The sequence below is a fragment of the Theropithecus gelada genome, chromosome 9 (assembly GCF_003255815.1).
Source record: "Theropithecus gelada isolate Dixy chromosome 9, Tgel_1.0, whole genome shotgun sequence".
In the NCBI taxonomy this organism is placed as follows: Eukaryota; Metazoa; Chordata; class Mammalia; order Primates; family Cercopithecidae; genus Theropithecus; species Theropithecus gelada.
The window spans coordinates 118658974-118676790 of NC_037677.1; the positions used below are offsets into that span (position 1 = coordinate 118658974).

Genomic DNA, 17817 nt, shown 5'->3' on the forward strand with positions numbered 1-17817 from the left:
GAGAGACAGAGGGCAGCATGGAGAGGATGGGAGAGCCTTCCCAGGACCCAAGGCAGGGCACATCAGGTGGTGTGGACACAAGCTCCGAGCAAATCGCCACCCTCGTTGGCTTCCCAGACTTCAGGGAGCACATTGCCAAGATCTTCGAGAAGCCTGTGCTCGGAGCTGTGACCAAACCTGGAGAAAAGGCAGGAGCTGGGATGAGTGCAGTGGGTAAAGACCTCACCAGGCCATTGGGCCCAGAGAAGCTTCTAGATGGGCCTCCAGGAGTGGATGTCACCCCTCTCCCTGCACCTCCTGCTCGACTCCAGGTGGAGAAGAAGCAAGAGTTGGCTGGAGAGGCTGAGATTTCCCGTCAGGCTCTGCAGGATCCAGCTTCAGACAAGCTTCTGGGTCCAGCAGGGCTGACCTGGGAGCAGAACTTGCCAGGTGCCGGTGTGGGGAAGGAGATGGCAGGTGTCCCACCCACACTGAGGGAAGATGAGAAGCCAGAGGGACCTGGGGCAGCCTGGCCAGGCCTGGAAGGCCAGGCTCACTCACAGCCAGAGAGGAGCAGGCAGGAATTAGCTTCAGGTCTTCCTTCACCAGCAGCTACTCAGGAGCTCCCTGTGGAGAGAGCCGCGGCCTTCCAGGTGGCTCCCCATAGCCATGGAGAAGAGGCCGTGGCCCAAGACAGAATTCCTTCTGGAAAGCAGCACCAGGAAACATCTGCCTGCGACAGTCCACACGGAGAAGGTGGTCCCGGGGACTTTGCTCACACAGGGGTTCCAGGACATGTGCCAAGGTCCACCTGTGCCCTGGAAGCCCCTTCTCCCCAGGGGGAGGTTTCAACTGTGCCTGAGGCCAACAGTGAGCCCAGGACCCTTGACACGCTCGGGGGTGAAAGGAGGCCCGGAGTCACTGCTGGCATTTTGGAAATGCAAAATGCCCTGGGCAACCAGAGCATCCCTGCACCACCAACTGGAGAAGTGGCAGACACTCCCCTGGAGCCTGGCAAGGTGGCAGGCGCTGCTCGGGAAGCAGAGGGTGACATCACCCTGAGCACAGCTGAGACACAGGCATGTGCGTCCGGGGACCTGCCTGAAGCAGGTACTACGAGGGCGTTCTCCATTGTGGCTGATGACTTGGCACTGCCAGGAAGCTTGGCACTGCCAGGAAGCTGTCAGGACGCAGCCTGCTCTGACAAGGCTCAGGAGATGGAGGGTACAGCTACCCTTCATGGGGACAACCCAGCCAGGCCCCAGCAGGCTGAGGAGCAGCCAGGGCCTGAGTGCCCCGTTCCAGCTGGGGATGGGAAGGTGCGCGTCTCCTCACCTCCAGAACCTGATGAAACTCGTGACCCAAAGCTGCAACATTTGGCTCCAGAAGAGCTCCACGCTGACAGGTACTTAAATGGAAAAATTCCCACGGGAATGTGTGGTCAGTTTCAAAGGTGATTCCCAGCCTGATGTTTAGAAGTCAGTCGCATAGGCGAGTTGTTTTCTAAAAGCTGATTTTCCATATCTATTGCTAAATGAACCTGCTTACCCCCTCTGGATGTCCTGAGGCTCTGAAAAATATGAGAACCATGGTTGGAGGCTGGGAGTTGTTGACTATGTTCCTTTTCTTGTGTTCCTTAATTCATCTAACTTAAACCACTGGAAAAGTATCAACTGTTTACTGACTGGCTGTGCACTATTAGGTGATAGGTTATAGTCAGTCATATGTTTTTCTGGAGTCCAGATACATCTGCTTTTGAATCTGGATTTATTTAGGCAGGGGGTCCTTTATCCGAGGGATTTTTTTTGTAGTAGCCGCTTAAAACTTTAATTGGGAGATCTGCTTTTTCAGTAGGACATGGGGAGAAATGCCCTGCTATCTACAATATCCTATCAATTGCTTTCTTTCATTATCCCAGAGAGAGCCCCAGGCCTGGCCCATCCATCTTACTTTCGGTTCCTAAGAAGGATGCTCCAAGAGTCTTGGATAAAGTTACTTCAGATGAGACCAGAGGTGCAGAAGGAACAGAAAGGTCAGTGAAAGATATTGGTCTTTGGAAGGCCATGGTGGCTTCCTTAGATGTAGACACACTGGATGTTTTGTAAAGGAGAGTAGTCCTTATACAGCACAAGTTCTTACATAAGAAAGAAGCAAATGGCCATTCCCATTTTATGTACAGGTACAGCAGTACCTGGGATGACTAAAAGCTCCGTTGTTGGAAAAGGGATTGAATGAGTTGCTTTCATACTTGAGTTTAATTGATTACCTTACATTTAAAAAGTCAGTCTGGGCACGGTGGCTCACGCCTGTAATCCCAACACTTTGGGAGGCCAAGGCAGGAAGATCACTTGAACTCAGGAGTTTGAGACCAACCTGGGCAATTTGGTGAAACCCCATCTCTAGAAAAAATACAAAGATTAGCCGGGCACAGTGGCATGTACCTATAGTCCTAGTTACTTGGGAGGCTGAGTTGGGAGGATTGATCATTTGAGCACAGAAGGTGAAGGTGCAGTGACCCGTGTTTGTGCCACTGCACTCCACCCTGGGTGACAGAGACCCTGTCTCAAAAAAGAAAAGACTCTTTATTGAGATGCAATTCACATACCATATAATTCACTCATACAATTCAATGGCTCGTAGTATATTCACAGTGTGTAACCGTGGCTATAATCAATTTCAGGTTATTTTCATCCCCACAGAAAGAAACCCTACAGCCCCTAGATATCATACCCCAGCCCCATACCCGCTGCATCATCTCTAGGCACCCGCTCATCTAGGTCATTACGTCTTGATGCAAATGGGTTCAATGCTGATTTCGTCTGCGAAGCAGGAATGGCTCACCAACAGCAGTCACACTCCAGGAGATCTCGAGATGCAAGGAGTGTAAATGTAACCATGAACAAGTGACCTTCGCACTTGCAGTGTGCCTGCCTGTTCTTTTCTACGGGAAATGCCACCTAGTGTTGTGCAGAAACCGCTGCTCAAAGTTTCATCCTTTTGGGGAGCTGGAGATACTGTGCACGTACACAGACACACAGTGAACAAGCTTGCCGCCTCCCTAGGCCTTTGGCTGTTCTGGTGCTGTGTGTGCACACACATACACACGCATATACACTTGTGTGTATGAGTAGGGTGGAATCAGACTTTAGATTAGTACCTGTGTACCCTACCAAACAGCTGCAGGCATTTTATAAATGATCCGATTCATATTTTGCACATTCGGAAAGAATGCACGATCACCTGTTTTTCGAGTCTGAACACTTCCACTGACACCCAGCTGCCTCTGCTGCCTGTCAGTAGTGACTCTCATAGCTCCGAGCCGATGTGGATGTGGGCGTGTGCTGGCCAAACAGATGCCAGTTTAATCTGCATTTGACACCCTTTTCTGCTACTGACTTAGGGTACAATTTCCTGCAGCCTTTGCTGTTATGTATTTTTTATATTCCCAGTTCAGGGGCAGGAGAAATATCTGTCTAGCTTGGAAAAGTCTTCCCCACCCCAAAAATGACCATATCAGGGCCTTCTTTTTCAGAGTCCTTAGACATGTTAGCACCTTCTTGGAGAACGCAGGGCCAGACATATAGCAGTACAATAAATATTGTACTCATTGTTTTAATTACTTTAAATTGTACAATTAAAATTTATAAAGTAGTATTATAAATTATCATTTTTTTCCAGAATACTTGTGAGGTATAGAAAAGTAGATAGAGAAGGGCCGGGCGAGGTAGCTCACGCCTGTAATCCCAGCACTTTGGGAGGCCGAGGTGGGCGAATCACGAGGTCAGGAGATTGAGACCATCCTGGCTAACACGGTGAAACCCCATCTCTACTAAAAAATACAAAAAATTAGCTGAGTGTGGTGGCAGGCACCTGTAGTCCCAGCTACTCGGGAGGCTGATGCAGGAGAATGGCGTGAACCCGGGAGGCGGGGCTTGCAGTGAGCCCAGATCGCACCACTGCACTCCAGCCTGGGCGACAGAGTGACACTCAGTCTCAAAAAAAAACGAAAAGTAGATGGAGAAAAATTCACAGCCAGAATACCTACCAATTATTATTTCGTATTTTAGTATATTTTCTTTTCTTTTTTTTTTTTTTTTGAGACGGAGTCTCGCTCTGTCGCCCGGGCTGGAGTGCAGTGGCCGGATCTCCGCTCACTGCAAGCTCCACCTCCCGGGTTCACGCCATTCTCTTGCCTCAGCCTCCCGTGTAGCTGGGACTACAGGCGCCCGCCACCTCGCCCGGCTAGTTTTTTGTATTTTTTAGTAGAGACAGGGTTTCACCGTGTTAGTCAGGATGGTCTCGATCTCCTGACTTTGTGATCCGCCCGTCTCGGCCTCCCAAAGTGCTAGGATTACAGGCTTGAGCCACCGCGCCCGGCCTATATTTTCATTTTAGCAGATTTTCAGTGCCACCAAAACACTCTTTAACGTTTTTAGTGCTGTCAAAACTCTTTAAAAACAAATCCTTAAAAAAATTATTTATTCACGTATTTATTTATTTTGAGACAGGGTCTCACTCTATCACACAGGTTGGAGTGCAGTGGCACAATCTCTGCTCAATGCAGCCTCGACCACCCCAGGATCCTCCCACTTCAGCCTCCCTAGTAGCTGGGACTACAGGTGTGTGCCACCATGCTCAGCTTATTTTTAATTTTTTGTAGAGATGGAGTTTCACCATGGTGCCCAGCCTAGTCTTGAACTCTGGGCTCAAGCAATCTTCCTGCCTCCACCTCCCAAAGTGCTGTGATTACAGGCGTGAGCCACCATACCCAGCCTAGAAACAGATCTTCATGGCTGAAGTTGCGTGACTGATTATGGTGTTAGCAGCAGTGGAAATTTAGGTTCTGATGGTGTCCAGTTCACTTTGTTCCTGCTGAGACTTTTGTACTCTCTAGAGCTGCTCGGTCTAGTATAGTAGCTCCTGGCTACGTGTGGATGGAGATGTGCTGTAAGTGTAAAATACATACCCAATGTTGAAAATTAGGATGAAAAAAAGAAAATACATCACTAGTAATTTTGAATATGTTAATTATATGCAAAACAATAATATTTTGGATCGATTGGGCTAAAATATCTATTGGGCTAAAATTAACTTCACTTATTTCTTTTTTTCTGTTTTTCTAATGTGGCTCCCAAAATTTAAAAAATGTCATATGTGGCTTTTGAATACCTGGCTCACATTCTATTTGGATCATTTGCCTCCAGAAGCTGCTTTTCCTTGGTCTTTGAAGGAAATGGGGTTGTAAAAAATTGCCCTTCCCTGTACTTTGGGCTCTTGGGGAAAAGGCTTCCTAACATTGGTTGAGAGTTTTTGGAAAAAATTCAGACTGGACTCTCTCATCCAGCCTGCCAGGTTGGGAGTGCTTCTTTCTCTTGAGGCGGAAGCTCTGAACTTCGTGCTTGTGAACCCATCCACCATGAGGAAGCCGTGTCCGTGGACCTGGACAGGTCTCGGAGGAAGTCCTGCCAGGCCAGGGGCTGTACTTCCTGGGAAGGGCAGGTGTTGTCTTTGATGGTGACAGTCAGCAGCGGTCTGGGGGAGGCTGGGTGGCCAGACTTCGGTGGACACTGCCAGAAGCTGTGGTGGCGATGAATTTCAGGGACAGGTCTCTGAATTCACATCCCAGCTCTGCTCCTTACTAATTACATACCTAACCTCAGTTTGTTCGTCTGTAGAATGGGGATGACAACAGTTGTACCTGCCTCGAAGAATTGCCATGAGGGTTAAATGAGATCCTTGATTCAAGTGCCAGAGCATGCCCGTTCTGGTGCCCAGTGGGTGTTAGATTGCCTGTTGTTTTGTGATGGTCATTTCTGGTGCAGCGACCTGCATGATTATATCTCTCTTCAGTGTGGAGATGGTTTTGGGATCTCGTTCTGTTCTCCTGAGGTTGAAACTTCAACCTGGCTGTCTTTCTTTCCCAGTGTTGAATTCTTTCTCTGCTAAAATATTTCAATGGCTGAGGAGAGTGAATTCTTTCATACCTCCTACTGCACAGCCCAGAGTGATCTGCTACAAGTTAAAATTTTGAGATTGTGTTTCATTGTAACACTCTTGAGTATCTTTGTGTACCGTGTTATATTGTATTTCACCATCAAAATACTGTTTCAAGTTACCTCCAGAAGAACAAAGCAAAGCAAAACCAGGTTTTCTATTATCTTGCTAGTTGTCTGGTGATATGCTTCTGTGGATTGAATTTTGAAGATTCTACCTATTTGAATAGGGCTGATACCACGTATCAGCCTAAGAAATGTGTGTTTTTCTATTTTGGTGACAGGCTAGTTTGATAACCCAATCTCATATACATGTCCAGGAAGATAGCATAAATTTGTTTAGTGCTTTATTGTCCATCTTATGAAGTCAACTTGGCATTGCTAATGGATGTGGCATGGATATCCCATGGCTTTGCCTACCTCCAGCCCTACCTCATACCCATGGGGGTCTGTGTGTCCCACACTCTGAGAAGCAGGCACTCTTCTCACTCTGAGAAGCAGGCACTCACAATGTACAGAAATGTATAGAATGGAACGTACAGAGACTGGCTGTGCATTTCTGTACATTGTATGATCCTCCCTGTGGAAGAGCCTGAGACTTAGAGACAGCCTCATGTTAGTTTCAGGTTGTTCTGCAGAAGGTGCTTGAATCAATTTCACCTATGTACAGATACAACTATCTTCCCTGTTAGTGGGAAGTCTAGAATTTGGCATTTTGGTTATATAGCACTAATGTTCAGACATGTAGTTCTGGATTAATCTTGGATATCACCAAGCTTGTTGTTGCTGAATATGTATTTAAAAGGAGTCTTTCTTTCTCTCTCTCTCTCTCTCTCTTTTTTCCATTTAAGGAAATGGTTGGAAAGGTATTTTCAAGTATTAGTGGATTTTAAGAGAATTAAATTGTTCCCAGATGCTTAGGGTCTTTGTGTAAACCTAGGCTGAATGTGGAAGGGCAATTGGGTTGAAAAGTGGAGGGAGGGAGGACAGAGAGGACAGCTGGCCTCCCGTCAAGGAAGCCCTGGCTGGACCTGAAAGCCTCACTGGAGCCGCTGCTCTCTCTTCCTCCCACGCCTTCTTCCCACTTGGTCTCTGTTTCTTCCTTCTCTCTCCACTCCCGTCTAAAATTACCAGCTGTGACACCATGTTTTCAAGTTTAAGAATAAGCTTTTACAGGGTGGCCACAACTGTATAAATTAAGGAAAAGAGAAAACAACATTCAAGCATAGTTCTCTTAGCAGACAAAGCCAGGACAACAGACCTCACCCCCAATTTTATATGACATAGGAAATCAACACTTGGTAATGTCACAGCAATACTCTTCTCAAACGGGAGAAAGTTAAGTTAGAAACATGCATTCACATCTCATTGGCCTCTTATTGGCTTCACTACCTTGGATAAGCTGCTTAACTTTTCCATCCTCAGTTTCTCTCTCTATAAAATGGGAAGATAACATCTCTCCTTTAGGATTGGGGTTAGGATAAAATTGGAATGTTTCCAAAGCCCCTAGGATAGTGCTTGGTATGTGGTAAGTGTATGATTACAACGGTAACTACTCTTGTAATTTGAAATGTATTTCTTCAAAAGCATCCTGGAAATTAAGCAAAAGGAGGCAATGCCCAAGATCTCTAAATGAAATGATAACAGACCCTGCAGGAATCTGTCAACGCAGGAACTGGATGTGTGTCTGTCTCCAACCCTTCCACGTCTCTAAGGCTATTTCTGTCTGTCAAGTCGGGGGCTCCACGAACCCTGCTTTGCCCACAAGGAGCTCATTATGTGAAATGAGATCACAGATTCAAATGTACTTAGGAAACTAAAGCCTCTACAAATTGTTGTCTTATCAATAGCTTCAGTCACTATAAACAATCATATACAAAAGTCAAGGAGCCTTTGAAAATGCAGCCTTTATGTTCCGAAGCATCTGTGTTTCATAAGCAAAATGAATTTCCTGAGAGGTGAATCTGTCATTTGGAAAAGCTTCAAGTATCTTTATTTATTTATTTTTAGAGATAAGGTCTTGTTCTGTCTCCTAAGAGGGAGTGCCTTAGTGAGATTATAGCTCTTTCTAACCTCCAATTCCTGGGGTCAAGCAACTCTCCAGCCTCTGTGCCTCCCAAGTAGCTGAGATTGCAGGTGCGTGCCACAACACCTAGTTAATTTTTAAATTTTTTGTAGAGATGGTATCTCACTATGTTGTCCAGGCTGGTCTCGAACTCCCAGCCTCCCACGTTGGCCTCCTAAAGCACTGGGATTATTATAGGCATGAGTCACCATGTCCAACCCTCTAAATCTCTTTAGAAAGTGGGTTCATGAAGCACCTGCACAAAGGGCAGCAGCCTCCTTGGAGGCAGGGGCTGGATGCTCTGTCTCCAGGTGGCTGGGACAGGCACACCACCACCTTGGCTTCTGGCTCTCCAGAGCTTGGAAGCCTGTCTGCCCCTTGTCCCCTGTTCATGCTGCACTTGAACCCATAGCATGGAAGAGCCGCTCACTGCCACTTCAAAGTCAAGGGCCAGTTTCTTTCAGGTCAAGGTGGTGATTTCCCAAATTGAATGTCTCCAAGCTGACCTGCTCCTTTCTGGGAACCTGTCATTACGGCCACCAGTAGAAGCCACTGTGTTTGACCTGGGTTTGGGTTTTGTTTCAGCAGCAATGTTTGAGAAATGAATATTTTACACTCTAGCTGGTGAGAGCTGGAAGGAAATGTGGGGGCACTCTTATTGAGCGCCCCCACCCCCGCTTTATGGAGGAGGAAACTGAGGCTCGGAATGGGGATAGGGCTAGGGGGCTAACTAGCTGCAGAGCTAGACCTGAGTTCTGGCCCCTGATGGCAGGTTTCCCCCCAGATGCCTGTGCTGAACTGGGGACCCTCCTCAGGAGGGGGATGGGGCTCTTCCTTTCACCAACGCCGGCCACCCCAATTCTACTTCTAGGCTTTTGAGAAAAGACCATATGATTCTGACTGAGGTCTAGGGTGTGACAAGCACAGGCCTCAGAGTGGACAGGGCTCAAGTTCTAGCTCTGTGATCCTGGGGGCATCGCCTCGCAAGGCATTTGACTCACCTGTAAAATGGGGCGACATAGTACCTCTTTACAGTGCTGTTAGAATTAAATGAGCCACTTTATTGAGAGTGCCTGCCACAAGTGCTCTGTGTAAGTTCCTTTCATTTATTTCTCCCTCTGGGCCAATGCACTTCCACACCGCAGCAGCATGGTTCTTTCTCACTTCAACCCGTAGGTGGGTGCTGTTTGTGTACCGCTTTTCCAGATGAGGAAATGGAGGCTCCCAGTGGTGACATGGCTTGGTCAAGGTCAAAAAGCTAATAAGAGTTGGAACTAGGACTAGAACCTCAAGGCTTTTCAGACATCAGATCTACGTTCAGAATGCTGATCATTCTCTTACTAGCCAGGTGGTGTCCTGGGGAGGTGCCCTGTTCCCTACAGCAACGCTGTCCACTGAAACTTCTTAGTGATATGAATGTCCTGTGTCTCCATTCTCCAATATGGTTGCCGCTGGCCACAGGCTGCCAGTGAGCACTTGAAATGAGGCTGGTGCCGCTAAGGAACCAAATTGTTAATTTTGTTTAATTTCAACTAATTAAAATTTATAGAGAAATACCCACATGGGGCTATGGCTTCCACACAGGACAACCCAACTGGAAGCCAGTGTTCCTTTGCATTACATCAGAGGCTAATCCTCGCCATCAGAGCCAGTGGGTTTGGTGAGGCTCTGTGTGTGAAGCCCTGGACGTTTCTCAAGCACCTAGTGGTGCTCGGTGAGTATTAGGCCCCCTTCCCCTCGCTGGCTGGCTCTGTAAGTGGGGAGACCAAGTGGTTGTGTCTCTGGAGTGCAGGCTGAGGTGTGTTCATGGCATATCTGCCCAGTAATGCGGACAGCAGGAGGTGTCTTTCCTGCACCTAAGGAGGTCTCGCATTGCACCTGGGGGCTTGGCTTCACCTATGTGACCGCACGCCCAGGCCTGCAGACCCATATCTGAGCTGGCATTGTAAGAAGCCCTGGATGGCCCAATGAACTGACTCCTGACAGCAGCACTTGTGGTAAACCCTCCCTTCCCACAAACCACCCAGTGGCCACACCTACAAGAGTGCCCCTCACTGGCCGGGCATGGTGGCTTATGCCTGTAATCCCAGCACTTTGGGAGTCTGAGGCTGGTGGATCATCTGAGGTCAGGAGCTCAAGACCAGCCTGACCAACATGGTAAAACCCTGTCTCTACTAAAAATACAAAATTAGCTAGGCATGGTGGTGTATGCCTGTAATCCCAGCTACACAGGAGGCTGAGGCAGGAGAATCACTTGAACCCAGGAGGCAGAGGTTGCAGTGAGCCGAGATCGCGCCATTGCACTCCAGCCTGGGCGACAGAGCGAAAGTCCGTATCAAAAAAAAAAAAAAAATAGAGTGCCCCTCACCAGACTGGGAGGGAGCCCAAATGGGCAGACATATGGTTTTTCCATTGATGTCTCTGCACTGTTCTTGTCCTGAAAACCTGGCAGGATGCAGAACAGGCCCCAGCTTACAGCATCTCAGCCCCTTTCTTCTCTACTTTCTTAATGCCTGTTAAGTTGTCCAGTGTTAAATATTTTAGCAGCCTGATGACTCAGATGTAGACTGTGAAAGTGTTTCTTTTTTCAGGGAAGGCACTGGAACAGGTCTAGTTACAGATGCTCTTAATGCCCTTTTGCAAGCCTGGCCAAGGGTGTTTAGGAATAAAAACTTTCCCGGTTGCTGGGCGTGGTGACTCCCACCTATAATCTTTACCGGTACTTTGAGAGGCTGAGGTGGGAGGATCGCTTGAGCCAGGAGTTAGAGACCAGCTTGGGCAACGTAGTGAGACTCGATCTCTACAAAAATAAAAATAAAAGTAGAAATTAGCCTGATGTGGTGGTGCATGCCTGTGGTCCCAGCTATTTGGGAGGCTGAAGTGGGAGGATCGCTTGAGCCCAGGAGGTCGAGGCTGCAGTGAGCCAAGATCACACCACTGTACTCCTGGGTGCAGCCTGGGTGACAGAGTGAGGTACTGTCTGAAAGAAAAGGAGGAAGAAGAAGAAAAAGCAGAAGAGTAGGAGGAGGAGAAGGAGGAGAAAGGAAGAAAGAAGAAGAAACTCAGGGGAAGGGAGTCTATGTCTTGAGAGTGGGCAGGGTGGGCCTAGTGAGGACCCCAATGCACAGTGGATTTCGGTCAGCGCTCAGTTCTCAGGCCAGGAGTACACTTGGTGGGAGAAGAGCGGACCTCTGAAGCTGCCCCAGGGGAGGGAGAGGGCCCCGGGAGTAGGAGGGAGGAGAAATGAGGCTTAGGATGAGTCAAGCTGGAGGCTGGGGTTGGTAGGCGGCCGGAGTTTAAATCCCGGCTCCCACTCGAGAGTGATGCTGGGTGCTATTAGGACTGCCCCAAGCCTCAGCTTCTTTGCGGGTAAATGGGGCTGACAATGTCTCCTGGGGGTAAAGGAGGGTTTCAGTGGGGAGAAGATGAGACGAGACACGGCACACCCTACACAAAGTCAGCTTGCAGTGGAGACTTTGTGGACAAGGTCCCTGAGCTGCAGGGGGTCTTCTGGGCAACTCCATCCCCACAGCCAGCTCAGCAGCCACCCAGCAAATGTGCACCCAGGCAGGTACTTAGAAGGAGAAGCCGAGGGCTCTCCCACGAGGGAAGACCTGAGATGAGCTTTGAGGACATGCTGGGTACAGGCTCCTCTGCTAGAAAGAGGTTTGGGGTAAATGGTTAGGTGGGTAGGTAGGTAGGTTGATGCAGGGCAAGTGAGCGACAGATGTGGTTTGTTGACTACCAGCCCAGGGCCCAGCACACGCCTGAGGAGTCAGCTGTTCACGGGCTCCTGTCTGCTCACGGTGTACCTCGTAGGATCAGGAAGTTGGACATCATGATCCTAGGTTGTCTTTCTAGAAATGTTTGCTTGGATATGTGTTTGTGGCCATTTCGATAGAGAATTGGTCTTGGCCTCTGGCTAAGAGAATAAGCTATCATCTTGTTTCTTGGAGAATGTTAGATTTGCAGGGCATGGCTCTTGGTTACCCAGCACCTGATACCTTGCATGAGGCACCCTCGGCACTGCATACGTGTTTGCTGCATAATTCAACACAACGAGCTATCAGGTGAGTCTGAGGGTTCCTGTCCTAGGAAACAAGGTCAGACAGCACTTAGGAGGCAGGCAGCTGCATCTAACTTCTGGCTCTGCTATTAGACTCTTTACCCTCGAGCAAGTTCCTTAGCCACCCTAAGCCTCAGTTTCTCGCCTGAAAGATGTGTATAATGCTAGGGTCCACCACAGAGAGTTACATAAACATAATATGTGTGAAAATCTTAGCAAAGTGCCCGCCTGGCATGCAGTAAGCACTGAGGTATCAGAGGTTACTGTTTTTATTGCTATCATCATTTAAATGATTATAAGACTATTATTAAGGTAGATTAATGGTAAGTACCTGTGTTTTTACACATAGGTTCACAGAGTTCACGTACATCTGGCCTGGATTCGTTGGAATGTGCCACTACCCTCTAATGCTTCTTCCCGTTCTGTAGCCTCAGCCTCCCAATGGGGGTGGCTCTCCGTGTTGCAATATTGTATAGGATGCAAAGTGGAGCCATCTGGCACCCATGGGGAATGCATTCCCTTCCTTGTGGAAACTAGGGCTTTGGGGTTAACCTCTTGCCAGGAGCGGCTGCAGAGAGGCTGCAAGCTAACATTAGTGGGTGGGGGTGCGCCTGTGTGGTGAGCAGAGCCGTGCTGAGCACATCTCATGGGACAAACCGCCTCAACTATTTTGGCATGACATTTTGAGCTGTGAGCCCATTCCAAACCTCCTAGAGGAAAGGACAGGGTGAAAAGTCATCTGGCCCTGCCTGCCAGACACCATAGCATCATAGCTGGAGGAGTAGACCCTTCCTGGCAAGTGACCAGGCAGCTGGTATTGAAACATATACATGGCCAGAATTGGCAGACTGAGAATTTGGGGAAGAGTGGGAGTGCCGAGCCTGGACTTAAGTCTCAACCCCAGACCAGACTGCCTTTCCAGGCCACCTAGGAAGGATGCTCCTCTGGCATCCGAGGCTGGGTAGCAGGGAAGCTCACCTTTGAGATGAGGTACCACCTCATGCCTGGCTTGGGCATTCATAGTCATTCACTGTCTCCTTCCGACACACTCAGCCGGTAGGAGATGAAACTACAGTTTCAGCAGAACATTCTCCTTTTGAACTCTAATCTGAGTCTGTCCTCCCCAGCAGCATCCACATACTTCCCAAATTGTGGTGAATTAAAGAAGCTGCAAGCACTGGCCCAACTAGCTTTTCCTGGTGGTTTTTCGGCAACCCTCCTGCAAATGCTATCAGCCAAGCAAAGGAAAGCCAGGGCCACACAGCACAGAGGCTGCAGCGTAGTTCAGCTTAACTCCGTTTCTTTACACGTAGGCTATAAATTTGTGGGAGATAAAATGCACTTAATGCTCACTGCAGGGTTTAGTTTTGTTTTTTTCCATGAAGATGGGAAGCTTATGTGTTAGGAGCCACCAGGGTCCTGTTGAAGCATTGTGTATACCTCTCATTTAGTTCATATTTTATCTTCAATGGAGAGGATTCTGTAAAAGTGGAATGTAGAGAATTGCCCCTCCTGGGGTGACATTTTTGCTTTCAGAAACTCTTTGGAGCTGGGCACAGTGGCTCACGCCTGTAATCCCAGCACCTTGGGAGGTCAAGGCAGGTGAATCACCTGAGGTCAGGAGTTCAAAACCAGCCTGGCCAATATGGCGAAACTCCGTCTCTACTAAAAATACAAAAATTAGCTGAGCGTGGTGGCGTGTGCCTGTAGCCCCTGCTACTCGGGAGGCTGAGACAGGAGAATCGCTTGAACCCGGGAGGTGGAGGTTGCAGTGAGCTGAAATTACGCCATTGCACTCCAGCCTGGGCATCAGAGCGAGACTCTGTTTCAAAAAAAAAAAGAAAAAAGAAACTCTCTTTGCATTCTGCATTTGGGGAGTGTGACTGAGTCTAGGAGGAAAGCTGTAACTCTTCCCTGCTCCTTTCTGAGAAGGAAAGGTCCTGAAAAGCCACTGGCTCTAAGGTCTAACAAAGGCCATTTTGTGTCTTCTCTTATTTATTTTTTTTTTTTGAGATGGAGTCTTGCTGTGTTGGCCAGGCTGGAGTGCAGTGGCCCAATCTTGGTTCACTGCAACCTCCACCTCCGGGGTTCAAGCAGCTCTCCTGCCTCACCCTCCCAAGTGGCTGGGATTATAGGCACGCACCACCACGCCCAACTAACTGTTTTGTATTTTTAGTAGAGACGGGGTTTCACCATGTGAGCCAGGCTGGTTTCGAATTCCTGACCTCAAGTGATCTGCCCGCCTCGACCTCCCAAAGTGCTGGGATTATAGGCATGAGCCACAGCGCCCAGCTGGGCCTTCTCTTCTTAACCCCTTTTCGTTTGGTATAAAAATGTGGAGAAAGGTATGAGTGCAGAAGCAGGCCCAGACTGTAAAGACGTAAGAGGCAGGAACTCCAGTGTGGCTGAGAGCTTTTGGCCAGACCCATGTGCCTGTGTCTCTGGGTGACCACTCTGCCTGTCTTGCCCCTTCCTTTATGTGTAGCCCATGATGGGACCACATTCTGGTTCAAGAGACAGTAGAGGCTCAGACAAACATAGTTCTGTGAAGCCTTCCCAACCCTTCCACTCCCCAGGAGTACCCCCATCTCCCACCAGAGTAGCGAGGTTCCTTTCTGTAGCCTGACAGTAATTTTAAGACAGGGGCAAGTGTATTACAGTTTGGTGAATCAGATTTTGTCATTTGCAGAAGAGATTGGGTGTTTTGAGCTGGACAGATCTGGTTCAAATCTGCTGCTTATTCACTGTAGGACGTTCGTCATATTACTTAGTCTCATGAGGTCTCAGTTTCCTCACCTGCAAAATGAGTATAAAATTAGTACTTACCTCATGAGGATTCAGTGAAATAGTGCACTGGAAATGCTTGACCAGAGCTGGCACATCTATCACCCAAGGAACATCTCTCACTATTGGAGAGAGTCCCCCACAATGGCAGGGACTGTGCCTGGTCCCCAGTCCTTAGCACAATGGGCTGCCCATAGGAGCCCCTCAACAAATGTTTATAGAATGATTGTGTTTAGCTGGGCAGGGTGGCTCACACCTGTAATCCAGCACTTTGGGAGGCCAAGGCTGGAGGATCGCTTGGGTTCGGGAGTTCGAGACCAACCTGGGCAATATGGCAAAACCCTATCCTTTTTTTGGAGACAGAGTCTTGTTCTGTCACCCAGGCTAGAGTGCAGTGGCGTGATCTCGGCTCACTGGAAGCTCTGCCTCCTGGGTTCACGCCATTCTCCTGCCTCAGCCTCCAAACACCTGGGACTATAGGCGCCTGCCACCATGCCCAGCTATTTTTTTTTTTTTTTGTATTTTTAATAGAGATGGAGTTTCACCATATTAGCCAGGATGGTCTTGATCTCCTGACCTTGTGATCTGCCTGCCTCGGCCTCCCAAAGTGCTGGGATTACAGGCGTGAGCCACTGCGCCCGGCCAACCCCATCCTTTTTTTAAAAAAAAAAGAGAAAAAAAAGACGACAAAGGCAGAGTCTCAGGTACTACCCGAGGCCTGCTGAGTTGGAATCTTTACAGTCATGCATTGCTTAATGATGGGGAGCTGCTCTGAGAAATGCATTGTTGGGCGATTTCATCATTGTGTGAACATCGTAAAGTGTGCTTACGCAAACCTAGACAGTATTGTCTACTACAAGGTACTGCACGACTCTTCACCCATCAGAGTTTGGGCAGTGCTGTTAGGTTTATGGGCCACTCTTTGAGTAGCAAGGGGTCTAGGGCACTCTTCCCAACATTGGCTGCACACTGAAAACTCCCGTGGAGCTTAAAAACAATGTTGATGCCTGGATGCCACCCCCAGAGTTTCTGGTTTAATGGATATGCGGGTGTAGCCTAGGGGTAGTACATTTTCAAAGCTGGCCAGGTATTTCTACACAGTACGGAACAGCTGGCCTAAGGCACACAGAAGCAAATCAAACCAACTCGGCTCTCAGATGCTTCTTTGTCTGTTGCAGCATAAGACATTTCCATCATCACGCCCACTGCATAGGCTGAACTGAACCCCGTAACCGCGCCTCACTCCTGGCCCCGCCAGACCCTCGCACTGCTGTGGCTGATCTATCAAATGTTTTATTTTTCAACTTTGCCCTGATGTCACGTGGATATCTGACTGTCTCCTAGAGAAAGTTGTTTTTCTGCCAGAGAAGGTACAGCAGGGAGGGTGTTGCCTCCTATTTAGTCAAAGGCTTATTTTAAATTGGGACTAGGCCAAGTTCAAGTGCAGGAGCACATTGGCCCCTGGGGGAGCCTGGTCAGGTACATTTGGCCGGTGAGACCAGTGGTCAGCACTTTGGCTCATGGAACACACGTCTGTCCGAGCAGTGCTGACCTGGCTTGTGTGAACTGGGCTTTGTGTGCCCTTGAGGAAAATGCTGAGGCCACGTCTAGAAATTCTGGCTGAGGCTGAGAGCCATGTGCAGAGCTGCCCCCACACATTTCCTTGTGTATATTTTGGGTTCAGATTGACATTTCATCCTAGCATGGGCGGAGGTAATGGCTGAATTTTTAGAAGGCCTGAATCCCTTCTACAAATACATCGCCTTGCCCTGTAACCAAGTTTTGCTGGGTTGCAGTTCAGGAATGTATCTTGCTGCTTGTATGGCCCATCATGGAATGTGAGGACTTAGCTCAGAAGAACAAAGCAGTATTCCTTCTAGAAAAAAACAAAGAAAGAAAGAAAGTTCCTCGGAGTTCACCAGTGAAATGGATCTTATATTATGAGTGTGAGGGCTGAATTCCTATGATATGGCTGGGTTCCTCATGGCATATTCCCCTCCTGACATGTCTAAAGTATGTAAGAAATAACCCACGGGTTAGCCTTGGTCACTGTAGACTGGTTAGGAGTTTGAGTTCTGCACCATGCAGAGCCTGTGTATGAACTGTGGCGCTGCTCAGTGTGGCCTCTGGGTGAGTTCACCACTCAAAGCCTGCTTCCTCCATTGCCAGCTAAGGACAATAGCAGTACCTGCTGCATAGGCTCATTAAGAGAATTAAGGCAAAGAAGAGATAGGAGCCACTTAGCAGAGGGCCATCTTTGTGACCAGTGCTCACAAATGGTGTCTAATATTATTGTAGTTATTTTAGAAAAGCTTTTAAATTACCTTTTTGGTGTTCTTTTTCCAGTTATTAAGTGGGAAAGGCACAGTGCAAGTTGGCATGTGGATGGTATTTTGCCACTCTTCAAAGCTGGCAGGTAATGGGGTCATCTTCTAGGCTCCACATACCCTTTCAGTTTGAATTCTTGGTGTTTGAATGAAGCCCCGAGATGCTGTCCTGTGGGAAAAGAAGAGCATCACGGGGCAAGGTGGTCCTGAGCTGTAGAGCTGAGGGAGGCTGGCCCTAGAGGCGGGGGACTTGTCTTGCAGGAGAGAGGAAGGATGGAGGACGATGGGCGCTGGACTGGGGTCAACCTAGTGGAGGCCCAGCCTACCAGCTGCCTGATGAGCACTGTGGGAAGGCTTGTTTCCTGACCTCAAGGAGACCATGCTCAGTTTCAAGAGACAGTACACAGGCATTATAAGATTAAAATAGCCCATGGCCCTAAGTGACTTTGCCTCTATTTGGTATTTAATGAATGTGGCCGTTTGTCCTTATCTAGAAGGCATTGTCTATGAAGGCAAGGATGTTGTCTCTTCACTGCCGTTTCTGCAGCTCCTAGAAGTACCTAACACAATGTAGGTCTTTTTTATTTTTATTTTATTTTATTT

The 17817-nt window shown here is 48.4% G+C and overlaps 1 protein-coding gene across 2 annotated transcripts in view; it reads left to right on the plus strand.

Annotated features, from left to right (window-relative positions):
• The window catches only part of TACC2 (transforming acidic coiled-coil containing protein 2), a 265537-nt gene that overhangs the window by 97292 nt on the left and 150428 nt on the right, over positions 1 to 17817 (plus strand). Inside the window, exons 1-2 of one of the 2 annotated variants that reach the window (XM_025396295.1) lie at positions 689 to 1384; positions 1898 to 2011. The exons of the other annotated variant lie outside the window; for it this stretch is intronic. Coding sequence (XP_025252080.1) covers positions 918 to 1384; positions 1898 to 2011 — 581 coding nt within the window. The 5' untranslated portion in view covers positions 689 to 917. Of the gene's footprint in view, positions 1 to 688; positions 1385 to 1897; positions 2012 to 17817 lie in introns of those variants that run through there. 2 annotated transcript variants of the gene reach the window in all.